This window comes from Melopsittacus undulatus, chromosome 1, assembly GCF_012275295.1.
Source record: "Melopsittacus undulatus isolate bMelUnd1 chromosome 1, bMelUnd1.mat.Z, whole genome shotgun sequence".
Taxonomy (NCBI): Eukaryota; Metazoa; Chordata; class Aves; order Psittaciformes; family Psittaculidae; genus Melopsittacus; species Melopsittacus undulatus.
The window spans coordinates 153769373-153783019 of NC_047527.1; the positions used below are offsets into that span (position 1 = coordinate 153769373).

The 13647-nt window shown below is 41.1% G+C and overlaps 1 protein-coding gene across 1 annotated transcript in view; it reads left to right on the top strand.

Moving 5' to 3' along the window:
* ARPP21 (cAMP regulated phosphoprotein 21) overlaps window positions 1-13647 on the top strand; it is a 118167-nt gene that overhangs the window by 27249 nt on the left and 77271 nt on the right. The window contains exons 2-8 of the mRNA XM_034066498.1: window positions 3115-3283; window positions 4646-4814; window positions 5634-5675; window positions 6561-6650; window positions 10311-10461; window positions 11687-11765; window positions 13039-13098. Of these exons, the coding sequence (XP_033922389.1) occupies window positions 4647-4814; window positions 5634-5675; window positions 6561-6650; window positions 10311-10461; window positions 11687-11765; window positions 13039-13098 (590 nt within the window). The 5' untranslated portion in view covers window positions 3115-3283; window position 4646. The remainder of the gene's footprint in view (window positions 1-3114; window positions 3284-4645; window positions 4815-5633; window positions 5676-6560; window positions 6651-10310; window positions 10462-11686; window positions 11766-13038; window positions 13099-13647) is intronic.

A 13647-nucleotide genomic window follows, 5' to 3' on the forward strand; every position in this document is an offset into this window, starting at 1 on the left:
GTAGCTATCAGATGTTAACTGAGATGGGGTTTCTAATGTCTTTGTTCATTGTTCTGTGCTTTTTTGACAGTTCTTGTATGGTTTTAAAACTCCTCATATTAAATGAAGTGTATTCCTTCCCACTGACTTTTCTTGGAATCTGCGTGGTATGTGTTATATGAATGTATATGGCCATATGTGCCTTCTTCTGCTCCTGTTTAAGCTCCTTCAGTAGCTGCTCAAGCTGGGTAGTACCCTCAGCTTCTGAAGTGCAAATCCCCTTAATAAAGCAAGCAAAGAAAAACCCTACCATTCCCATCCCATAGTGTATGCTGATCAGCTAGGGCTTGTAAATTCTGTACAAGAACTGGGTCTACAAATGGCTTGGTAGGCACCTGTATTTTCTATTGCATTTCAGTGTGTAATACTCAAGTTCTTTTAAGAGATATGGGGCTGCAATATTGCCTCGAGCTCCTGTAGACCACTTCCAAGATCCCAACTCTGCTATGAAATCGTGCTCGCTTGCAAATAAAGAAGGTGGGCTTTACCTAGCAACAGGCTTTGTGGTTCCTACCTAAGCATCAAACCCACAAGAGCATTTGTGCAGCCCTTTGCGTCATGTTGGTACTGACGGTGTTGACAGTCAAATCACTGCTGACGTTTCCGTTGATGTACAAGGAAGAGAACAATCCAGTGTGTTTTTCCATAGCAGTGCTGTCACTGCAGGACTGACAATAGTAACAAGTGCTGGCATCACCGAATAACCAGATATCCCAGAAGCAGGCTTATTTTCAATCAAAGCGTCTCACTCCCAATGGCTATTTTCTGACTGGTTCCTATTTGCTATTTATGCTCTCCCTGAAGGATTTTATAGAAACCCGAGTCCCTTTGAAACCCACCCAAACAACCACAAGTATATTTTACGTATTGTAGTATGTAAATGATTAGTCATCACTTGTATATTGCCTAATGGAGGAGGAGGAGGAGGAGGAAATCTATGTGGAGGAAGGTGAAGAGCTTGACTGTGGCTGCTTTATGTCTCCGTGCTTCCTGCCTTTGGGTTTTTTCCCCTTGATAAGGTAATTATAGAATCATAGAATAGTTAGGGTTGGAAAGGACCTTAAGATCATCTAGTTCCAACCTAAGGAGCACTGTCATTGTGGGATTGAACAGTGGTTGCTGCACCCTGTAAGCTGCTTTTCCACTTGCTTATGCTTTCTTGGGGAGATTTACAGAGGTTTTCTGCTTTAATTTGAAATTCAGTGGCTTTTTGTATGTTGTCCATGAAAAATGATGTTGGCATTGGAGATCTTAAGTGTAACCATATGGAGAACTCAGTTTATGAAGAAATATGTCTTTGGTAGAGCATGATAAGATTATGTGAAGCATCTCTGGCACAAGACCATAAATGCTGCTTATTGGAGTCTTGGCAGGTCTCTTACCTTGCTGGATATGATACCCTTTGATTGATTGGTATGGTTTTGTTTTGCTTTGTTTGTTTGCCTTATAAATAGTTAATTCCCAGGACATGGTAACACTGAACAACCCTGATATAGTTTTTGTGTGTCCTGATTTTGGTACAGATACCTATTTTCTAGTTTAGAAGGGCTTTGATTGCAAAGTCTGTCTTTTTCCAGGTTAATCTGTAATGCATGCGCTGTGTTTCATTGGGGTTTGTGGTTTGTGGTTGGTTTTGGTTGCCCTATATCTCTTTTTAGAAGTATGAGGGAAAGGGTTTACAGAAGATGGTTATGATGGAAGATTTTCTTTCAGTTGGAGGTTTATTCCCTCTCTCCTCTCTGTGTATTGGTTCCATGAAATACATCTGCTTAGGCAGAATTTTCCATGCTGTTCCTTCACTCCCATCATGATCCTTTGCTTGTCAGTGAGATAATATGTCTGAACATGCCAAAGAGTGGGAATGCTTGACTTGTATTAGTCTGTGTGCATTATTAAGTGGTTTGAGGAAAAGAAACACGTTTATGTGTGTAAATGTGAAGGATAGCAGTGGCAGGTTATTGAGCTGCCTGTTTGGCTGCTCTCTGTGCCTGAGCTCCTAGAGAGAGTGGGTTCTGAACGACTAAATCTGGTGCATGAAATTCAGCTCTTCCAGTGTGTTGAGCTCCAGTGCATTGCCACGTACTGTACAGCAATTACAACTGCACGGGATGGAAAACGTGCCTTAGAAACAAGGGGTCTAATGTTAGAGAGAGCTGGTTTTCAATCATGGGTCTGTGTCATATCCTTCCCTCAAGCAGAAGGGTCCATGTTTCCTCCTATTTGCTGGTGTGTATTTGCGCTAATTGCTTCAACTGTGATTCATGTGCAAGCCTTGAGGAGCGGTGCCTGATGGATTGAGGCGGTTCGGCACGCAGCCATGGCTTGGAAATGAGTCCGACTCATCCCAAAATGCTCCTTTCCTGTCAGATCAGCTGCTCAGCTGGCAAATGCAATCTGATGAGCAGCATCCATTGCACTGCTGAGGCATCTCTTCCTTCAGGTTTGTTTTCCAAACCGAAGCCTGGAGCTTTTTCCTTCTCAGTGCCTTGAAAGAAGCTTTTCTGGTGGCCGTTTCTCAGGGAATGGGATTTCTTCCTTCTTGTGCTCCCCTTCTGGATCATTCCAGCTTCTGAAAGGAACATCTCGATTCACTATCCCAGCAAAGCGGGTCACTTTCTCAGAGCACTCACCCGGCTTCTTTTCAGTAGTGTTTGGCTATTGAAATCCTAATTGGAGCAGAAGCCTTGGTTTAAAAGCAAGTCCTTTTTCCTCAAACCCTCATTGATTTCTGTTGAAGCAAACAGATGAGCTTATGTATAAATATGTATAAATGCTTTTTTTAATGAAAAGTGTTGGAATTCACTAAAAAAGGTTAAAATTGAAGTGAGTAATCTTCGGTGCATAATGCAATTGTTAATTTTAGCTCCTTGCGTAGGAGCTGTTATGACTTGAACAGCCGGCTCTAGCCTTCATTAGAGAAGAAGCAGGCAGTTTTGAGACAGGTGGAGCTGGATCAAGCTGTGAAAGTGATTTGCTCAAAGCTGGTCATTCGTGTTAGAAACTGGTCCTCTCTATTGCATCCTTACCTTGTGCCATGATTGTTGCCATTGTTACTTACTCTCCGTCTTTTTCCAGGTTGACTATGATCCGTCAAACTCTCTGAAGGACCAGCATGGAGATTGGCACTCTGAACTGTTAATGGGGACATGGGACTCACGTTGTCATTGATCACTTGTGTGGACTTAACCAGCGAAGAGCAACAGAAGACAATAGGAAGACAGTGGGAATTATAGCAGACTTTCAGGTAAATGGCTTCTTCGGTGCAGCTGATTAAGTGCAATTGGTTTTGTGAGCCCTGTGTAAGCATGGGGTAACGTGAAGAACTTGTGCCTGCGTGTGCCTTTCTTGGTGGAAATCATTAACAAAGGAAGGGTTATTTATTTAACAGACAAGGTTCAGGTCTTGCTATTCATGAGTTCTTAGCAAAGGCGTCCAAGTCTCGGTAGTAAGTGCAGAGTAGCCAATGCCATGGGACTTCCTGGGGAGGGTGGTGGGAGGAGGAGAACCACTTGAAGCTTGACTTGTCTTGCTGCGAGCTCATTTGTGCGCTTCAGGGTTCGGTTGGTTCATTTACGAGCCATGCAGCTTCATTTGTTGTGCAATCCACAACCCTTCTCAAATGGAAAGATTATGTAGGAAAGGTTTTATCATTGTATTTGCTTACAAATGCAAAGCAAGAGCAAAAATTGGAAGATGGGAGTTTGTAGAACTTGGAATGTTGTATTTTTTTACTTAAAACATCGCTTAAAAATGAAGGTAAGTGTTATCAGACCTGTTGAATGTTAATTACAGGCTATACAAAGCAACACGGCCAAGCGTGGCTTTGTTTCATAGCGCAGTTTGATTGCTGAGAAGCAGCAAGGTATTGCAAAGACCCTCTCTGAAACAACTCCCTCTCTCAACTGCAGTTGTTATTCCTGAAGATACTGCTTAAGCCAAATGGATGGGGAAAGAGAAGTTAAATAATTCATGAGTCTTGCTTGACAATTGATCAGTGGGGGAGGCTTCGAGAGGGAGCTGGGGGAGAGAAAGAGAGAGAAAATAATAATAGGCTTTAACTTTGAAAAGCCTTTAAAGCTTCTGTACAACAACCCATTGTGAGCTGAGAGTAAATGCAGTTCCTTGAAGAGATCTTCATTAGAAATACCTGCCAAGGGCTTCCTGCAGGATTTTCATAGTACTGGAGAGTAACGTGGGGCTTGGGAAGAGGCTTAGGATTTTAATAATGGAGCTGTCAATTTGATGCCTGAAAGCGTTGGCTCCGAGAGCTTTATTGCCAAATTTAGATTTCATATTTACATTGAATTATTACCTTTTCTAATCTATGGGTTTTTTAACCGGTTGTGAGCACCATGGGCTCCTACCATGTACAAACCCCACATTGGGCACTATTGTCGTTTCAGCACAGCTCTTCAACTGGAACATGTGTATATGTCTCTCAGCTCCTGAGCTGCATGTTTTGATTTGTTCATCAAAGGGAATGAAATTACTTGGGAATTGAAGGGAAAATTGACCTCCAGTGTTCTTTCTGTGTGTGTGTGTTTGTGTCGTGGTATCTTGACCTTTCAGGTCACCAAATCTTGTTGTTTTCATTTCTGTCTGGAAGAATGTCTGAGCAAGGGAAATTGAGCCAGGAGACAGCAGAGGAAGGTGTGAAGGAGCAGGAGAATGCCATCTTGGAGGCTAACCCGGACAACTGCATCCTCACTAAGTCTGAAAGCTCGGAAGTGGACGAGAAGGAGGAGAAGCTGAGTGATGCCAAGACAGAGCTGCAGGTAAGATGGGACCAGTGAATGGGCGCATTAAATATCAGTGTGCTACCATTGCCTTTCCGTTTGTGTGATCTTTCATTGCCTGCAGTTCCCCTGGTTTTTGTGTTATAGTGTTGAGGCCCTTTTATTTTATGGTTTTAATTACTTTTATTTTGGGTTCTTTTATCTCCCTATATAATAAATAGTGTTATTTGTTATACCTTTCAAGCTCTTTAGGCTGCCATCCGTGTTGCTAAGGTTTGAGAAGTTAATTGCTAGGCATCTGTGTTAGAGGTTGATGGTATATTTGACTGTTTTCCCTCTTTGGGGGTTCAGAAAACTACCTCGATCTCGTGACTTTACAGGTAACGATACTGAACAATTACTTAATGTGTGGTTTGGTTTGTAGGTGTTACTGCCAACAAACAGTTGTTATGCAAAGCCTAAGAAGGTAATTTGATAAGAAGACTATCGGATGAGGGGATTTTATTCCTTTTTGCTCAAACAAACATAAGAATAAAGGGAGAGACTGCAATGTAAGAGGAATTTGGAGAGGGAGAGCATTTACTTAAGTATGCCTTTTCTTATGTTTTTATTATATGCAGAATTACAGAGCACTCTGCAGTGTGCCTTTTGCTTATACCTGTTCTTAAAATGAAGTGAGCAGAGATGATTCTTGGTTTTCCCTGCTTTCCAAACTGGGTTTGGGAGACTTATTTTTGCAGCATCAACTGATTAAAGTATTATTTCGGAGTGAATTAGTGTCTTTCTTTATTGGTAATGCTCTTGTCAGGCATATTGTCCACTGAAGTGATAAATGCTTCCTTTTTTTGTTATCCCCAGAAACGAGGTGGAAACCAGAACCAGCAGAAAAAGAGATCCAAGGTAAGGGTTGGTCTCTGTTTGGCATTACATGCCTTGGTAGGCTAAAGAATGTTGATCAAATGTCTCTCTGCAGTTGAAATGATGGCCTTTCATCATGTGTGTGGTGGGTTGTGGCTGTTTTTTGTGGCCCTTTTCCTTCCCCTAACCCCATAATCTCATTGCACAAAGGACTTCTGCTAGATAAAACATGTCAGGCTCCCCTTTATTTATCCATCGTACTTTTATGCTGCCTTGCTCGCTGTGCACTTGTGTTAGAGAGCATGGGATGTGTGCTTCTGTATCCAGTGGGGAAGGGAAAAGCTTGTTCCTTGTGCTGTAGTAATTAACGTTTTTGTTTGAACTTTGTTTTAATGGACTCGACATAAAGAAACAGAGACTGAGTAGCTCCCTAAGCAGGGCAGGAATGAGCTGTTAGGAGCAAAAAACCCCTAAAAACCTATCTTTAATTTTCCAAGTGTAGATCCATAAAGCTTGCACATTTTAGTGTCCAAGTTCCTTGGATATAATCCTGCTGGAAGAAGATGGGGGGGAAGAGGCCAAGCAAGCAAGCATACAAACTAACTAAAACCCAGATTACAAAAGGAACCTTTGAGTTCATCTACTGAAGTACTAAAGTACTATTTAAGTACTAAAGTACATTTAAAGTCCTATTTAAGTACTAAAGTACATTTATTAAAAGCAAAACTGAAACCCACCACCTCCCCTGTGTGGCAAATGCCTTGCTGCTTGGAATCCTCTTCTGTGTGCATCGAAGGCAGATCCAGTTTTGTTGGCTCAGTGGGTAGTTGTTAGTTGGGGTATTTAGGGACAGCTATTGGGTGCAGCTGATGTGACTTGGGGTCAGTAGCAGTGTTCTCTGGTTTGTTTTCTCTCTCTGTCATTCAGTCAGGAGCTAAAGGAAAACTTGTCCGGAGCCTTGCTGTGTGTGAAGAGTCATCCCCGCGCCCAGCAGCGGAGAACCTTCATGACAATCAGGTATGCTTGCAATCATTGCCCTTAGCTGCATGGTTGATGTCTATGTTCAGTTGCATGATTGTGTTACTTAACTGGGCATTTAACAACGTGTTTCTTGGGGAGGGGGGAAATTACATCCGACAATGAATGTGTTTTTGATGGAGTTATCTGGTTTAGCGTGAATTTGATTTGGAAACCTTAGTTTTATGCCATATCACAGGGTGTTGTTTGCTTTTTTTTCCAGACCCCCTGAAAATTTCACCAAATGGAAAAGAATTCAAAAGAATTCAGATTCTAAAATTAAAAAAGTAGTAACAATCAGAATATTAATATGATCTTTTCTCTAAGGTTATCTCTTTGGAGGCTGCACCAGATACAGTTATGAATATGCTCTGGTTTCTGGTTCCTCTGAGACTCCAGTTCATATCAGTGTCCCCCTGCACACATAATGCACAGGTGCTTTGCTCTCTGACACACCTTGGTAGAGCTGAGGATGCCTCCTCCTGAGTGGCACTTGTTTTCTGAGCTCTTGGTGTAGATTTGCCGGTATCAAAAAGTGTGTATATGAGTTGTTATCTGTGCTGGCAGTGTTGTATCCCCAGCAGCTGGCAGAGTTCTGTCCCCTGTACCCATCCCCTCAGACTGGTGGCAATCTTTGTAGGCCAACTGCAAAAACATAACCCAAAAAAGCAAAAGGAAAACCTCAAATACTCTTTGCTTGCCTGGTAAGGGCAAGGATTAAAAGAACCCAAAGCTAACTGTTAAGAGCACTGCCTCTAATTTATGAGCTGTTGATGTGCAAATGAGATCAACCATCGAGAGAGCTTGAGCAAGCGACTTCTTGTGAGCTTAGCACAAAACCCAAATGTCACATCTAAGTGTACTTTCTCACTGTTCTTCTATTGACTTGAAATGGAACAAATCCAGCTCTCCTCTTGGCTCAAAGTATGGAGAGATCTTTCTATTTTTTTAAGTTGTTGTTTTTTTAAAGACCAAAAACCAGGTTGTTTAGCAGGGGGACACGTAGATGTTCTACTGCTCTACAATGATGCTTATGCAGCAGACGGGCAGGTTATGTTATCAGTTGTTCTGTTGTAGGTATCCGCTTTCTGCTCAACTCGCGTTCCTCAAGATGTGTGGCTTTTGTTCTGCTTTCATTTGTATTTTCTATTGTTTGATGGGGAATCAAAAGGAGAATAGCAGCAAGAGATTGTATTAAGCAGCGCATGGTAGTTTATAATTCAGTTTGGATTTTCTTTCTTTCTTTCTTCATTATTATTTTATCTTCATGGTTTACAAAGCACAGGGAACTGATTACCAGAGAATGTACAGTACATTGCCAGAACGACTGAGTATGGATTGTACTGCAGACCTGATGTTTGTATTTATATTTGAACACTTGCCTTCATTTTCCTGTATAGGGAAAAGACTTGTTTACCTGTATTACTTGATCTTGAACGCTTACCTGATGGTTCACTATGTCCTTACTTCAAAGGAATGTTGCCTTCAATGTTAAACTATTGACCAAGAAGTGTATTATTGCAATTTGAACATTTATTTTGTTGTTCACTATATTTACCTTGTATCAATGTATTTATTAACATTGTATTTTATTATTGAGAAAAAAATCAATAAAAATCTAAGAAAATATATAGTAGCTTTGCTTTCACACGACGCGACAGCCTTTGTGTGTTTCATCTAGTGCCTATATACAAGTAATACGTTACATGTAAGACGGTAGCTACTCTATGTTCCTCTGTGTGCTTATATGTAAAGTCTTGTTTTTCCTTTCCTAAGTGCATTTTAATGGACACTGTCAAGGTCAGGATTAATATCCTGGGAACAGCACAGCCAGTTACATTTTTCTCCTGTTTTGAATAGCTCTGCTCCAGGCAGTGCAGGAATCAGAGTTATCCTTTGGGGTCTTTTGCCAGGGATTGATCCCAAGTTTGTTGTTTGAATGAGAAATAGAACTGCCATGTGAAGTGAAAGAAAGCAGGCATAACCTTAGTCCTCCTAGTGCAGCCAAGGAGGTTAACAAACACTGTTTTATGTATCCTATGATCCTTGCCTCTAATGACCAAGAGTTCCCACTCTTTCCCTCTGTAGGCTCCATGTTTTCTAATGCTGTCAGCTAAAACTAACAGGAGTAGGAATTAAGGGCAGTAGGTCAGGATAAATTTGGGCTCTAGGGCTTTGTTTCTCTTTTACAGTGCTTTTCATCTCGAGTCTTTTGTGCCACATTGAAACCTCACACAAAGTCACTTGATGAGAAGTGATGAATTTCTGTCTTCCTGTGGCATGTTTATGCTGCTCTTGTTCTGTTAGGAGCTTGTCTTCCATGTGTTGTGGTGGCTGATTTGTAGTTGTAGGAAAACTCAGAAACCTACTATTTGTAATGATGCCTGATTGAAAGCATCTTTTGAATTCAGAATGGTCGGGTTGCTTAAAAGCCAAACCCAACCCCTTTAAAGTGTTGCGTTGGTATTTTGGTATGCTAGTATTCATTGGAAGCTGATGAAGAAAGGGATTTACTCGCATTCAAGAAACTGGATTTTCTCCAGTGTTGCTGAGTTTGGGTTTCATTAAGGTGATACCCAAAAAGAATAATTATCAGGCATTCAGGACTCTATTAAGGAAAACTGAATTATCAGGGCATTTTGGGACAGCTTAATTCAAATGAGCGTTCCAATGATGCTACTTAAGCATATAGTGTTATTTTGTCCACCTTTTTCTCCCAAAGCACATGACCACACAGTATGGTTCCTTCAGTTTTGACCAACCAGACTGGTTTTTCTTGGAATATCTAAATAATGCCATGGTAACAGCAGAAGAAAACAAGTTGTTTTCTTAAAGCCAGTATATAAAGTAATGATTTAAGTGGGGAGCAGCTTCTTTAAAGCAAATCAGAAAATGCAAGCCAGCTTGAGTTCTCAATTTGCATTAGCTTTAGAAAGGCAGAATATGCTTTCAAAGCGACTCAGAGTCTCTGAAATACTGCATTTTTGAGGATAACACTTGTGATGCATTGGAGAAGTTCACTTAGCACAACTTGCTTAGGAATCACAGGGCACATTTCATCCCTCTTGTAAAGCCTCGCCTCCACATGCCTTTGTATGTAAAGTACCTGATCAGGTAGTAAGCCCTCTTGTATATATCTGAGTTACAACTTCTAGGCATTCCTGTGCTATCTTGAGCTCAGTAGCTCAGTCTCATTCATACCCCAATGTCCAAAGCAGCTCATATGAACATGCAGGACTTTTAGTGAGGGGCAAAGAAGTTGTATTTTTCAGACATCTGCCCATTGATCATCACCTGGTGTATAGTATTAATTAAATTAGACTTACTTAAAGCCCATATAAAGTGTATTTCGCTGTTGTAAGTCTTAATTCTAGTGAGAAGTAGTAAAGTGTAGAGCAATATAGTGCCTTTAATAGAGGTGGACTAAAAGTTGATAGTATTCAAGTATGAGGGAAAGAAAACACCACTAGAACCTGGCATTGAAAGCATCATTATTCTCCTGGAAAAACAATATCATTTGTCAAATAGGAAAGAAATGTATCTGGCTTCAGCTTTTCTAGTTCCAATTACACCTAGTTAAATCCAACTCTCTGCAGGTTGGGAGCCATGGGAAGCTTATTGAATCTGCCCCTGAATTTATGTTTCTCTTTTTCCCAACAGGAATCAATCCAACTGCACCTTTCAAGTTTTCCTAGCTTGCAAGAAGAAGATAAATCTAGTAAAGATGAGTCCGAGAAAGAAAAAGAGAAGGAAAGAAATAAAGAAAAAGATAAAAACAGTGAAAAAGCCAAGATCAGAATGTTATCAAAAGGTGAACTTAAAGATATTTATATTGTTGTCATTACTGCTGGTATGTTTCTATAAGCATGCATTTCTTTATTAGGTATAAATACACAGAAGTGCTTTCATACAGTGAGAAGGTTCAGAACCTGGAATGTGCATGCATGAGTGGTTTACATACAGACATTGGGTTCTGAGAGTTAAGAAACCTTTCAAATTGAGGTTTGGTGTTGGAGGCTATTCAATGTAAAATCATTGCTCTGTTAATGTAAGATCATTCCTCTGAATACTTAGCTGTGTTGGTATAAACACATACATATGTAAACGTGATTGTATAAGGTAATGTATGTTTGATTCTATAAGGTAAGTGCAAAACTGATGCACTTTTTCCCCATTGGCATGTCACTTGTGCAATGCAAATAGAGAGTAATCTTCTTCACTGTGGAGAAGATGGGGAATTTCTCTTAGATGCTGTAAAGAAATCCATTCATGACATTTGACCTGCATTGCAGTCTATTGTTATCACCTCCTAAGAGTTGTGCAGAAAAGATGTTGCATCTAAATCTGGTGTTTAAAGCAAACCCAGCATCTCTTTATGAGGGCATGGTGTGAAGGTGCAATGTAATCTCTCCAGAAATAACCATTGCTAACCTGGGTGTGAATTGTCACTTGGCTTCAATGGAGCTCTCCCAGTTCACACCAGTGTGAGGATCTATGTGTGCCTTTGAGTCAGGTGATGCAGCAAGGCTGAGAAGCTGATTCTGCCTACTGTCACACATCCCTCCTAGCCACCCACTCTCAGGCGTGACTGGATTTCAGCCTGTCAATGCAAATAAGATCCGTGCTGGCGCGATGCCTCATGTGCCACATGTACAGCATTTATTAAGTGATTCAAAGAGATGTTGATGAATAAAAGGTGGGTTTTATTCTCATCAGGTTTTCTTTAGTAGTTTAAAGGAAGAACTTGGCAGTCTTTAGTGGCATTGAAGGTTTCCTATGCTTTTCCAATGACCAAAGGTTTCCATCGGTGTCTGGTTTTGGTGCTGTGTTCACAGCAGAGCAGCACAGAGGAACTAGAAGTCCACCCCATGCTTCCAAGCAAGGACCTTCCTTGGCTAAACTCCACATGAACATTTTCTTTCCAAGCATATGCTTTCAGATTGTTGATGAGAAATGGATTTTAGTTTATAGCATGACTTAATTATAACCATTGAGATGAAATAAATGAGGGGGGATGTTTGCTTTTTATCTTTCAGAATGCAGTCAAGAGTATACGGACTCCACAGGCATAGATTTGCACGAGTTTCTCATTAACACATTAAAGAATAACCCCAGGTAGGTATTTTCTGCATTAGAGCTGGCAGTCTTGGAGCTCCCATAACTGTGCACTGTGTTTTATGAGTTCTGGAGATGGTTATGAAAGAAAACGTAAAGGAGGTAGGCTGTTAACTGAGCATAAAGCTATGAAAAGCTATCAGCTCCTCCCCTGTTCAGTCACCCATTGCTTCGCTTCACTTTCAGCAGCATCTGGTCTTTGTCTTTACCTTCTTCCCCATAGCTGTGTGATGTTAGCAGTAATATATTATAGCCATTGCAGTGGGAGATTTGTGTATAAAGTAGCTTCCTTTTGGCAGTGCTGTACACAATGATATTTCTGTGCACAGTGCCAGTTCCTGTTCTCAGTATTCCCATGGTTTCCATTTGGATCAACAAGCTTATCTCCTTGTTAAAGCTTATCTCCTTGTTGAATTTGCCTCTAAATGTCTTAAGGAAGGATGTCTGCCATTTTGATATGTTTATTTTCAACCTTCATTTCAATTGGACCTGTTAAATAGGTAACATGTGGTTCTGCACTGATAGGAGAGCTAGGGTTAACTGGGTACCTAACAGCTTGTGTAACCTCTTGTAGAGAGGACTGAAGGTCCTCAGATTGGTTTATCTGCACAAAATGAGACTGTTCAGAAGAGCTAAGGAGTGATGGACTCTGTAAGCTTAGGGAAAACATGGTTATGTGGAAATTTGGGGATGTTTTTGGCAGAAAAGAAGGAGAAAAAGGCACATTTGAGTCCTTCCAGTTGAAACCAGAGCGATTTGACTGAGGAATGCTGCATCATAGCCTCCTGGGAAGCTAAAGTCCAAAGGTGTTCTGTATTGTGCTCTCTATCTAGGTTAGGTATGCCCAGTCTTCTCACCTGCAGATCTGTGCCTCCTGGAAGATGTGTCTCAGACAACATGTTGGCAGTTTCTGTGGGTAACAGCTCTTCTCATTCCCTAGGAACTGGGTGAGCTGGAAACCTCTTTCTCCAGCAAACAGGTGAAAAGGGAGCAAAGCAATCCATAGCAGTCAGAGCCTTCCTATGCTCGCAGTCTGGTGTGGCTAGAAGCACTCTCAGACCATAGCCGAGCTTCAGAAAGATCTAAATCAGTCACTTATGTCATCAGAAGCAAGCAGCGACCTTCTCCAGATGTGCCAGGGCAAAGCATCTTTCATTCTGAATCAAGACAGCTTCAGCACTTGCAGAGTTGCCTTATGAACATTGATACATTCATTTCTTCATCTGAAATGTCCATTGGTAACTGATGCTGTAAATCCTTTTCTTTTTGACAGGGACAGAATGATTCTCTTGAAAATGGAGCAGGAAATTATTGACTTTATTAGTGACAACAAGTAAGTCACCTTTCCATGCTTGGTTATGAAGTCACACGTGTGGATCACATCAGGCTTTTGTTTCCTGATATGTGGTGGTACCACTTAAAACGCAGGAGATACCTTTCCCTTTTTTATGGTGTTGTAATTGCCCTGGCCCTGCTCTTTTAGGTCCAACAATATAATTGAAGCTTTCAGTGCAGAGGATGATCAAATACGCTGCCCCATGGGTTTCCTTGTGTGCATGTTATAAATCACTGTAAAATAGAACTGAAGTTGGGTAGAGGGTTTCTTGCTACCACGTACTCTGTATAATGAAATGTGTCTGCAGCTTTATAGTGTCAGAATAATAGCAGAGGAGAAGTTGTGCTGATGGGAAATAAGCATTTTTGTCCATAAGAGAGAAAAAAGGAGTGTTTGCCAAGCTAGATGTTTTCAGCATCACCCCCTTTGGGGGAAAGGCAGAGAGCTGCAGCCAGTGTCTCTCATATCTGCAGGGTTGTTTGTACAGTGGGTGCATGGGGTTAGGTGACAGGCTCCTCCCAATAGATAGAACACTGGTGATACCAT